General features: G+C 37.9%; 2 protein-coding genes across 5 annotated transcripts in view; both read right to left on the bottom strand.

The window, feature by feature from the left end:
• Positions 1–12,594, bottom strand: part of HELQ (helicase, POLQ like) — a 508,107-nt gene that overhangs the window by 50,455 nt on the left and 445,058 nt on the right. The window lies entirely within an intron of this gene.
• The window catches only part of LOC126077021 (placenta-specific gene 8 protein-like), a 224,258-nt gene that overhangs the window by 201,604 nt on the left and 10,060 nt on the right, over positions 1–12,594 (bottom strand). For all 4 annotated transcript variants that reach the window (XM_049885900.1, XM_049885899.1, XM_049885898.1 and 1 more), the window contains exons 2-4: positions 11,701–11,842; positions 4,937–5,061; positions 883–997 (exon numbers count right to left, since the gene is read on the bottom strand). In XM_049885900.1, the coding sequence (XP_049741857.1) occupies positions 893–997; positions 4,937–5,061; positions 11,701–11,812 (342 nt within the window). In that variant the 5' untranslated portion in view covers positions 11,813–11,842 and the 3' untranslated portion in view covers positions 883–892. The remainder of the gene's footprint in view (positions 1–882; positions 998–4,936; positions 5,062–11,700; positions 11,843–12,594) is intronic.

Below are 12,594 nucleotides of genomic sequence, written 5' to 3'. Positions count from 1 at the left end.
TGCCTATGTCTCTCTATTGAGAGGCTACTGCTCCTTTCAGGGAAATCTTCTTTACCTAACTCTTTCCTTTGAGGTTTTGGAAACTGCTCCCTTCTTTTGGCTTTAGGGGTGGTAACTGCTTTGCTGTCACTAGCCAAGTTACTGTACCAGCCCTTGTCATACCCGTTCAACTACCACTTACTTTGTAAGTAAAGCACAACCAAACCCATTCCTGTGGAATTAATTCCAACTTATAATGACCCTATAGGACAGAATGCCCTATAGGGTTTCCAATTTGTGGCTGATAGATTCAAACTGTTGACCTTTTGGTTAGCAGCCGAATACTTAACTACTGTGCCACCAGGGCCCCTTTGTAAGTAAAAAAAAAAAAAAAAAATTTTAAAGTAGTCTTTATTAAATTCTTGAGATCATAATTTGAGTTTCACCTGTTTCCTGTTGGGGTCCTGATAAACACCTCTTCCTTAGAATTGAAAATCACTTTTTTCAAATCATTTTCACCTGTGCATTTCACAGGCGGCAATCTTTTCCTCCTCTGAACATAGCATAATATTGTGTCTAAAGGCATTAGTCAAACTCTGCCCTTTATTAGGGACTTGTCTAATTCCTCGTTTTGAGTTTAAAGACTTTAAGGGCAAGGAGACCAGCTTGTTTATTTTTGTTCCTCACAACAGCCAGCAATGTCTTGCCTAGCACTACATACTTGGTACATTATTCGCTAAATAAATAAAAAAAAAATTTTTAATGTATTTTCCAAGAGTTATAAGCCCTCACTCACTTAAGTTATTACTGAATTGTTATCCAAAACAATGAATAATTTACAAAGTCCTTAATTGTATTTCTAAATATCCACAGATTCTGGGAGGAATGTTTGCACTGACTCACCATTAGCTGTTTAGAAAGCATTCATGGCTCTCCTTCGGTTGATGTCTCTCTTGAGCTGGCAAAGAGAACACTGAGAACAGCATGTGGCTGCCAAATAGTCGTGACAGATGGATCCCTATTTAAAAAAAAAATAAGAAATGTTAAATTCACCTACTTGGAATTTAAGAGTTGTGTATTTTCAGACATCTTGAGGAAAAGCAGAAGGCACTGATCCTTGAGATTCAAAGTTTGGGTGTTTACATTTAGGAAAATGTTAATTGATTTTTTTCATGTAACTATTGCTTTCTTTTGTGACGTAAAATGTTTTTCTGTAATTTATAATATGAAGAATATAAAAAGAAATTCAACCAAACTCTCAGTCAAGCATAAGAGTAAAGTAAAGAGTTTCAGGAACCAAAGTTTCAAAATTCTTTTCTCCCACATAGCCTCCCTGTGCTCCACCAGATGAGGGAGTAAACCAAGAAATAGGAAGATACGGGCTATAAGAAACAGGAATCTGACACGGAAGAGAGGCCAGTGAAATCCCCAGGACGATGGTGAAGGAAGATCTCAGGGTGAGAACTGAGTAGTTCAAAGGATAGCAGGCCAGGAGGGTCAGGGAGAGATTTCATCAAGAAGATGAAAGTGGTAGAATATTTGATGCAGTGAATGGGTGGGAAGAGAGTTAGAAAACTGGCAAAGAATTCAGCATGGACTTATAAGTACAGTAAATGGAAAATTACTAATGAAAAAGCCAATAATTATTAATACCAGGGGAGAAAATTTAGCAAAACATTACACTAAGTGAAATAAGTCACACTCAAAAGGACAAATACTGTATGATCCCAGGCATATGAAATACCTAGAATAGGCAAATCCACAGAGGCAAAAGTCTATAAGTGGTTACCAGGGGCTAGGAGGGTGAGGGATGGGAAATTCTTGCTGAAGGGGCACTGAGTTTTTCTTTGGGATGATGGAAATCTTGGAAATGGATAGTTGTGATGGCTGCCGAACATGGTGGATGTAATTAGTGTCACCGAATTGTACAGTTAAAATGGGAATTTTTTTGTTATATGTATTTTACCACAATAAAACAAAAAACAAGAAAAAACAAAGTTTAGTGGGAAAGCAATCATAGTTTACTACATGACTCAACTCAGAAGGGCAAACATAGGTATCGTAATGTCAACACTGAACATAGATTTGACCAAAATTACACGTAACTAATGACAGGGGTGGGAAGAATGCCTGCATGTGGTGGGGGCAAGTGGATAAGGCAGGAGTGGATTCTCATCTTCCCTAGTGGGAGGTCAGTAGCTAATGCCTCAAACTGAAAAGTGAAGAAGTAGCAATACAAAGCCGTGATTTGGAGATACGGCAGAAAAGACCCAAAGAATCAGCTCTGGGTAAGAGGGAACAGGGGAGAGAAATTTGGGAACCACCATTTTTTCTAACAAGCCTTGTAAAATTTAAGAAACTGTTTGCTTCCAGAGCTTTGATTAAAAACAAACAAAAAACAACAGAGAATATATAGACTTTTAATTTAGTATGATGGCTTGACCCCGTGTGTTTATCTTCTGTCCTCCAATACAATAATGAGATATATAACCTATTAAAACAATAAAATTAAAAAAAAAAAGCTGCAATAGAAAACAGTTAATTACACCATTTAGTAGGTCAGACCTTTTTTAAAGGAATTTCTTTGAAAATATGAAGCAGACAGGATTATCCTGATGAAGCAAAACAGAGCCAAGGAACCCCAAATCTAACATAGTTATGGGGACGGCACTGTAAGAATTGAGATCAAAATCTGGAGCTGAGAAAGGAGCCAGAACAGGCTGAAAAATGGAAGACAGGGAGATTAACTGAAGGACTGCCTGAGCATCTGGGCCAGCTGAGAGCTGCTGGTTATAGATCCTACTTTCTAGGAGACAGCCGCAAAGACAGAGCTCTTATTCAGAGGATTTCAATATGGCCTTTGGGGCCCCAGGAGAGAAGAGAAGTGAGATAAGTACGGCAGTTTTTGCCTATCTCATAAGGTTCCGTAAGACTCACCATAAATACATTGACAGAAAGAATAGACGGTAAAAACATTTTAGCACGTCAGAGAAGTCTGTTACTCCCACACATGGGATTAGATAGCAGAATTGTTTTATGTTTGGTATTCTCTGAGTGTTTTTTTTTTCCCCCTTCTTTTTGCTGAATAGATTTTTCCTGGTTCCTTTTGTTCCCTCTAAGTAGTTTTAGATGTTCACAAACTATTTTTATCCTGTAAGTAATTAGCCTTAAATTTTTATCCACTTTTTAAATTTTTATTTATCTATCTATGTCAGACAAAATAAAGTCTTTAGAATGCTTTTATTTCTTCCTCTGCCTTTCAATCTCCCAAATTTTCTCAAAACCAATTGAAGTTTTACCCTCAGACTGACAGTAATTTTCCATACTCAAAAGGAGTATGAAAAAATTGATTATATACTGGGTCTTTAAAAAACTTGATAACTTTCATGTTAAATAATATCACAATAAATAAAAGAGTTCCCACAAATCAATAACAAACAATCCTATAAAATGATGAACAAAGGAAATGTACATAAAATTTACAGACAAAATACAAAAGGAAAATAAGTTTCCAAAAAGTTGCTTGATGTTACTAATAAAAATTAAAACAACAATGAAATGCTATTTTTACTTCTCTGATCGGCAAAATGATATTATCCAATACTGACACACATATATTGTTAAAGGATTATAAATCAGTAATTCATTCTCCTTTCTAGAGGGCACTTTGGCAGTATATATCAAAATTTTCAATGTGTGTACTCTGTGATCTATCAATCTAATATCTAGGAAACTATTCTACAGAAATACCGGAGCACACGTATAATCACTTATGTAAACTGTTGCAATAGCTATGAGTTGGAATCAACATGATGGCACAGGGTTTGGTTTGGTTTTAAAAAGGAAAACATTAAGTAAATTATCTGTATGATGAAATTATTCAGACATTAAAAAGGATCAATATTACTGATGTGAAAAGGAGTCTACCAATACGTTAAGGAAATAAAAAATCAACTTACATTGTAGCATGACCTCATTTTAAAATAAAAACAAAAGAAAGCTCCCAAACCCAGAACCTTATATATCTAAATCTACAGATAATCTATATTTACATGTCTATAGGCATAGGGAGAAATCCTGGTTGCGTAGTGGTTAAGAGCTACAGCTGCTAACCAAAAGGTCGGCAGTTCGAATCCACCAGCTGCTCCTTGGAAACGCTATGGGGCAGCTCTACTCTGTCCTATAGGGTCACTATGAGTCAGAATCGACTCAAAGGCAATGGGTTAATGGGGATAAAAAAAAAAAAATAGGGATAGGTGTAGGAAAAAAAGGAAAAGATGCACATCAGATTATTAATAATGCTTATCATTGGGAAGTAGAATTGGGTGTAGAGAGGTTAGATTTTTACTTTATATACTTCTGTATGTTTGAACTTGTCATTAATATTATGTACATAATGTATTGTTCCTTTGTAATTAAAAAACTAATATTTTCAAATGAAAAAATAAAATAAATTCAGTGGAATAAAATAAGGTGTTCCTAAAAAAATTCTGTATATTCATTTGTTCCCCTACTACATAAAGTAAAGCTTATGGTGTAACAAAAGTTGTGTGTATGGAAAGTCAGAGTGAAAACTGACTGTGCTCCTAGTGTATATCTTTGGGAGAGATACTCTACCTCATAAAACCTTAATGTCTTTATCTGTAAAATACAGTGAACACACCCATTTTATAGGGATGGTGTGAGAATTAAGAGAGGTAACATGAAATTCACACAGCGCATGGTAGGTTCTGAATACTCCTCTTCCATTGTATGATATACATTTCAAATATGAGAGTTTATATTCTAGAGTTTTCAACAGAAACCTAGAAGGAGGTAACATAACCAGAGGTTGCACATCCCAGGAAATAACGATCAAATTCAAAATGAAGGACACCATCAAGTGACCTCCATGCTTATAACAGCCATTTTGAGTGTGGTTGCATATTTGAATGCTATAATGTTGGAAGTGACTCACAGGGATGCCATATCGGGTCCGGTAGAGGGTCCTCACTGCGACGCTTGCTCCACACAGGCAGCATTCATTCATGTCACTTGCAACTTGACATGCAAGGCATATGAAGCAAAATGTGCCACATATACCTGCACACATGAAAAAAAAGGGTACAAGTTATTCTACTCTGTCCCACCACAGCTGAAAGTTAGTTTGCTTCATGAATGGCAATACAAATTATGGGGTCTTTGCCACATAACCTATTGCCAAGGCAATTTTCACTGTTTTCGTTCTACTTTACACCAGCTTTTACCCTTCTCCCCAGTAAATCAATTCAGGAATGACTGAACCTTGGAAAGTATGTCATTCTTTTCATAGTGCTGCCTTCATCCATCTTATTCAGTGATTTACTGAAACATGGCCATGTTCCAGACATTATCCTAGGTGCCGACAACACCCTTGCCTGAAAACTAGTAGGGAAGACAGAGAATAATAAAAGTTCTCTAACAGAAATCTAGAAAAAAAACAACAGAAATCTGCCTAAGATGTCAAGGGGTCACCCATAGAAATAGGGCCTTCAAGGCTTTGAGTAGAAAATGTTGTTTGAGTTGAATCTTGAAGAAGGATTAAGAGTTTTACAGATCGAAAAAGGGAAAAGAACCTCCGTGAGGTAGCTTGGCAAGCCCAGGCAATGGCTAGTGCTCAACAGGGCTGGAGCCCCGCGATGGGATGGAGGTGAGCTGTAGGGCGAGCAAGGTGGGGACTAGATGATAAAGATTCTCTGAGAGTGCTCAGAGTTTATTATGAAAGTAACAAGGATCCATCGAACTTTTTTAGAGGGGAGAATTATTTGGTCACATCTCCATTTAACAAAGCATGCCATGAAGCAATTAAGCTTGTGTTAGAACCTGTACATTCACTTCATTGAGTATAATACTAGAGGTGGGAGAATTAAAGTGTTCATCTTTAGAAAGTTTTGCTAATGTCTACCTATCACTATGATTTGCAGATACTGAGGTGATATCCTGAGTATAAGTCATCACCCCAGGCCATCCTGTAAGGCAACGAGAGCAAATAAACAAACCTGATTCTTCCATTTCTTGGGTAATTTTTCCTCTCTATTGCTTTTTTTTTTTTTTTTCCTTGGGTATTGCTTCTCAAGGAAACTCTGATGGCGTAGTGGTTAAGAGTTTGGCTGTTACTGAGACCAGAAGAACTAGATGGTGCCTGGCTACAACCGATGACTGCCCTGACAGGGAACACAACAGAGAACCCCTGAGGCAGCAGGACAGCAGTAGGATGCGGACCTTAAATTCTAGTAAAAAGACCAGACTTAATGGTCTGACTGAGACTAGAAGCACGCCAATGGTCACGGCCCCCAGACCTTCTGTTAGCCCAAGATAGGAACCATTCCCAAAGCCAACTCTTCAGACAGGGATTGGACCGGACTATGGGATGAAAAATGATACTGGTGAAGGGCGAGTTTCTTGGACCAAGTAGACTCATTAGCCTATGTGGGCAGCTCCTGTCTGGAGGGGAGATGAGAGGGTAGAGGGGGTCAAAAGCTGGCTGAACGGACACAAAAATAGAGACTGCAGAGGAGTGTGCTGTGTCATTAGGGGGAGAGCAAGTAGGAGTATATAACCCAGTATATAGCAAGGTGTATATAAATTTTTGTATGAGAGACTGACTTGATTTGTAAACGTTCACTTAAAGCACAATAAAAATTATAAAAAAAAAAAAAAGAGTTTGGCTGTAAACCAAAACGTTGGCAGTTCGAATCCACCAGGTGCTCCTTGGAAACTCTACGGAACAGTTCTACTCTGTTCTATAGAGTCACTATGAGTTGGAATTGACTCAACAGCAATGGGTGTGTTTGTTTTATTGCTTCTCAATGTAATTATCAATGCCATTCATTTCAAATTTCATCAATAACTTAGAGATAAATTTTTTTTTTTTCTTGTATAAGACTTAAGACAGGCAAATAAAGCTCAGAGCAAATTTTTAAAGGCAGTTCTGTTCATTTCTTGGCTGTTTTTGAGAACTTAGCATCTTGATCCTTCCTGTTACCTCCGTCTCACCCCCACACTTTCTTTCCCCCAAGCTCATGTAGAGAGTTCTCTTAGAGAGATCCCACTTACAGAGTTCTCATTAAAATACAGCAAAGCACTGTCAGAGGTATTTTTCCCAATGATGAGAAAATTGCATGTAGAATTCTTTTTTTTCACTAAATGTATTTTTGTTTATTTTGTTATCGTTGTTGAGACTTTACACAACAAAACATACATCAATTCAACAGTTTCTACATGTACCATTTAGTGATACTGATTACATTCTTCAAGTTGTGCAACCATTCTCACCCTCCTGAGTTGTTCTGCCACCATTAACATGAACTCACTGTCCTTAAGGTTCCTGTCTAATCTTTCAAGTTGCTGTTGCCTATTTGATCCCATATAGATAGTTCTTAAGAGAGGCATAATGCTCAAGGCAGACATTTTTACTAGTTAAGCTAAACTGTTGTTTGGTTTTAAGAAAACGTCAGGGGATATTTTTAGTCTAAGGTTTAAAGATTATTTTAGGGCAATAGTTTCAGCGGTTCATCCAACCTTCATGGCTCCAGGAAGTCAGGAGTCATGAGAATTTAAAATTCTGTTCTGCATTTCCCCCTTTTTGTCAGAATTCTTCTATGGAGTCTTTGATAAAAATGTTCAGTGATAGTAGATGGGCGCCATCCAGTTATTCATGGAGACAAATAGCCACAGATTCCGTATCCTCCTCTTATTCCTGACTGTCCTTACTCTTGTTGTCCAGGTGAATAGACACTGATTATTGTGCCTCGGATAGCCGCTTGCAGGCCTTTAAAACCCCAGGCACTGTGCACTGAACAGAGGCACTAAACATGTTATTAGACTAATTAACTGGGAGGTCCCATGAAGCCATGACCCTAAACTTCTAAACCAAGAAACCAAATCCCATGAGGTTTTGGGTTGTACATAACAGCCTCAACAGCTGCTCTTTCTTTTTCTTTGCTGTTGTTGTAAGTACGTCTATCACACAAGTTTTGCTAAATTAGCTTTTTACAGGTGTACAACTTACTAGCAGCAATTACAGTAATCAGCTGTGCAATCCTACCCTTAATCTGTGTGGTATTTCCATCACCCTTAACCCATTTCCCCCCTACTTCCTGCTCTTGGTAGTCACTAATAAACTTTGTTCTCTATACATTTGTCTTTTCTTGTCTTTTTATATAAGTGAGGTCATTCAATATTTGTCCTTTTGTGACTGACTTATTTCACTTAGCATAATGTCTTCCAGCTCCATCCATATTGTACGTAGCATGTATCAAGACTTCATTTCTTCTACTGGCTGAGAATTATATTGTATGTATTAACCACATTTTGTTTATCCATTCATCTGTTGATGCGCATTTAGGTTATTTCCACATTTTGGCTATTGCGAATAGTGCTGCAATGAACATTGGTGTATCGGGATGTGTCTGAATCTCAACTTTCAAGTCTTTTGAATATATAGCTAGGAGTAGAATTGCTGGGTCATATGGAAACCGTGGTGATGTAGTGGTTAAGTGCTGTGGTTGCTAACCAAAAGGTTGGCAGTTCGAATCCACCAGGTGCTCCTTGGAAACTCTATGGAGCATTTCTGCTCTGTCCTGTAGGGTCACTGTGAGTTGGAATTGACTCCATGGCAATGGATTTGGTTTGATGGTAGTTCTATTTTTAGTTTTTTGAGGAACAGCCACACTGTTTTCCACAATGGCTGTACCATTTTTCATTCCGACCAGCAATGGGTTAGGGGTTGCAATTTCCCCACATCCTTGACAACATTTTTTTTGTTTTGTTTTGTTTTACATCTTAACTATCTCATTGTGGTTTTGATTTGCGTTCTCTGATGGCTAATGATACTGAGTGTCTTTTCATGTGTTTGGTGGCCATTTGAATGTCCTCTTTGATGAAATGTCTTTTCAAATCTTTTGCCCATTTTATGATTGGGTTGTCTTTTTGTTGTTAAGTTGTCAAAATCTTATACATATTTTGGTTATTAGGTTCTTGTTGGGTATATGATTTCCAAAGATATTCTCCTGGTTGGTAGCTTGTCTTTTCACTGTTTTCGTAAAGTCTTTTGATGAGCAAAAGTTTTTAATTTTTATGAGGTTCCATTATATTATTTTGTCTTTTGCTGTTTGTGCTTTCGTTATTATATTAGATAATCCATCGTTAAAAGCTAAGCCGACAGCATTACCTCTACTCGCTCTTCTAAGAATTTTATGGTTTTAGTTTGCACATTTAGTTCTTTAATCTATTTCGAATTTGTTTTTGTGTATGGTGTGAGGTGTATGGTATTTCATTTTTCTGCATGTGGAAACCCAATTTTCCCAGTGCCATTTATTGATGAGACTCTTCTTTTCCCATTGCATGGACTTAGTACCCTTGCCAAAAATAAGTTCACCATAGATGTGTGGGTTTATTTCTAGATTCTCAATTCTATTCCATTGGCTATGTGTCTATCGTTACACCAGTACCAGGCAGTTTTGATTACTGTAGCTGTATAAAATATTAGTATGTTTAAAATCAGGATGTGTGAATCCTACTACTTTGTTCTTTTCTTTCAACTCTGTTTTAGCTATTTGGGGCCACTTGCCGTTCCATATAAAGTTAAGCATTGGTTTTTCTATTTCTCTAAAGAAGGTTGTAGGAATTTTGGTTGGAATTACATTGAATTTATAGATCTCTTTGGGTAATATTGACAACTTAACAATATCAAGTCTTCCCAACCATGAACATGAAACATCTTTCCATTTATTTAAGTCTTCTTTAATCTCTTTCAGCAGTATTTTATAGTTTTCATTGTATAAGCCCTTCATTTCCCTGGTTAGGTTTATTCTTAGTTATTTTATCCTCTGGAGCCCTAGTGACTCAGTGGTTAAGAGCTTGGCTACTAACCAGAAGGTCAGCAGTTTGAATCCACTAGCTGCTGTTTGGAAACCCTATGGGGCAGTTCTATTCTGTCCTATAAGGTTGCTATAGTAGAAAGGGACTAACGACAATAGGTTTGGATTTTTGGTTTATCTTATCCTCTTAGATGCTGTTGTAAATGGAATTGTTTCCCTAATTTCCCTTCCAGGTTTCTCATTGCTGGCTTAGAAACTTAACTGATTTTTGTTTGTTGCCCTTGTACCCCGCAGCTCTGCTAAATTCCTCAATTAGCTCTAGAAGTTTTCTTGTGGACTCTTTGGGATTTTCTATATGTAGGATCATATCACTCTCAAATAGAGATAACTCCACTTCTTTTCTAATCTAGGCACCATTTATTTCTTTTTCTTGTCTTATTGTTCTGACTAGGACTTCTAATACGATATTGAATAGAAGTGGTGAGAAAAGGCACCTGGTCTTATTACTGATTTCAAGGAGAAAGCTCTCAGTCCTTCTCTATTAAGTATAATGTTGGGCGTTGGATTTTCATATATGCCCCAAATCATATTTAGGAATTTCCCTTCTGTTCCAATCTTCGTTAGAGTTTTCATCCAGAGATGGTGATGAGTTTTATCAGATGGTTTTTCTTCATCCATAGAGATGCTCAGGTGGTTCTTTTTCTTTGTTCTATTAATGCATTGTATTACATTGATTGATTTTCTAATGCTGAACCATACCTGCATTCCTGAATGAATCCCACTTGGTCATGCTGTATGACTCTTTTAATATGCTGTTGGATTCTGTTCACTAGTATTTTGTTGAGGATTTTTGCATCTATATTCATAAGCCATATTGGCCTGTAGTTTTCTTTTCTTGTTGTGTCTTTGTCTTGTTTTGGTATCAGTGTTATGTTTGCTTCATAGACTGAATTAGGGAGTATTCTTTCCTTCTCTATTTTTTGTAAGAATTTAAATAAGACTGGTGCAAATACGGAAACCCTGGTGGCATAGTGGTTAAGTGCTATGGCAGCTAACCAAAGGGTCTGCAGTTCGAGTCCACCAGGTGCTCCTTGGAAACTCTATGGGGCAGTTCTACTCTGTCCTTTAGAGTCACTGTGAGTCGGAATCGGCTCAAGGGCACTGGGTTGTTTTTTTTTTTTAGTTTGGTACCAATTCTTCTCAAAATGTATGATAGAATTCCCCAGTGAAGCCATCTGATAAAGAACCTTTGTTTTTGCTTTTGGGAGGTTTTTGGTCACTGATTTGATCTCTTCACTTGTCATGGGTCTGTTGAGACTTTCTATTTCCTCTTGAGTCAGTTGGGTAGAGTCTTTAGAATTCTTTATCCTCAGGCTTGTTAAAAATCCCAAACATAAATTCAGCTATTTTTTTCTCTGAGCTCATGCTGAAACCATGGAAGAAACTTTCCCTCGTGTACTTGGTATGATGTAACTATAAAGTAATGAGTTTAATTTATGTGTAACAAGGACAGTCTTATTTTTTAAATTAAAAAAATATCAAGTTAAAGTTCAAATGTCTCTTAATATAATTTAAGGCCTATTTATAAGCATTAGTCTTTTTCATTGTTAGGATCAATCAACTCTTTGACTGCCATCTTAATTCCAAAAATTATTTTTGGAGAAAGACTACTCTTTGAAGGGCTGGTGAAGAATCACCCTATAATTAGTACAGTACGGTATGGTAGCAGCTTCTTCTGTTAAAGATACCATTGCTGGCCTGCAGGGTGCCTGTTGTAGGTTAGGAATTTTTACTACACAACAAGGGAGGAGAGGAGAAAGGTCTTGGCCAGCGGTAATTTACCTGAATGTCAGTTACGGAGTAACGTTTCCCACGTACTTACAGACTCCGCAGTCACTGAAGCAATCACAAATGCCTGTCTGCCAGTTTGAGGTCTGGGCCACAGGGACAGTCACAGGTTGAGTCATAATTACCGTAGGTGGCTGAGCTTGCATTTTCGATGCAGGGTCTGAAAAGGCTATGGCCTGAAAAGGAAAAAAATCGGTATAAGTAGCCTTGCAGTTCCTCTTGAAAGCCCATGTTTGAAGCACTCTGTTTCACTTGTAAAGTAAGGCCATTTAAATCGAGTTGCTTGTTGATCTTTGAAGAACTTTGTTTCCCCTGGAGCGAAGGAGTTCACTGAACTGGTAAGAAAAACAGATGCCTCAACGGGGTTAGGGAGGTGGAACATGGTTGTTCACACCCTATTACTAGACAGTCTCCCTATTTTCATACAACGTAAAGAGACAAATAATCACCCTGTGATAGTGGTTGGAAGTAGGGAATTATAGAAATCAGGCTTCTCTGTAATTGCACCAGCCCCTGAGTGCCCGACTACTAACTGAAAGATTGGCATTTCAAACCCACCCAGAGATGCCTCTGAAGACAGGCCTGGACACATGTTTCTGAAAGGTCACAACCTTGAAAACCTTACGGAGCAGCTCTAATCAGCACACACAGAGTCAGCATGAGTCGGAATCGACTCCGTCAACTAACCACAACAAGGCTTTTCTGCTCATTCACCCCGTTTCTCCTTGTTCATGCTCCCTTTTGTTTTGGACGAGTTTTTGTTTACAGCTCCTCCCCAACCTCCCTGCATCCATGCTGGCCTTTCACTGCAGGTTTACCCAGTGCCTGTACCACTTTGTCAGCACTAGCTTGACAGCCCCCTGCCACATGGTAGGGACAAACCCAGTGGTATATTCCAGGGAAGTTTATTATGAAGTAAGTTTTGTTT

The sequence above is a fragment of the Elephas maximus genome, chromosome 5 (genome assembly GCF_024166365.1).
Source record: "Elephas maximus indicus isolate mEleMax1 chromosome 5, mEleMax1 primary haplotype, whole genome shotgun sequence".
Classification (NCBI taxonomy): domain Eukaryota; kingdom Metazoa; phylum Chordata; class Mammalia; order Proboscidea; family Elephantidae; genus Elephas; species Elephas maximus.
Note: the sequence above shows the minus strand (reverse complement) of the source record. Positions and strands in the feature narration are given on the sequence as shown.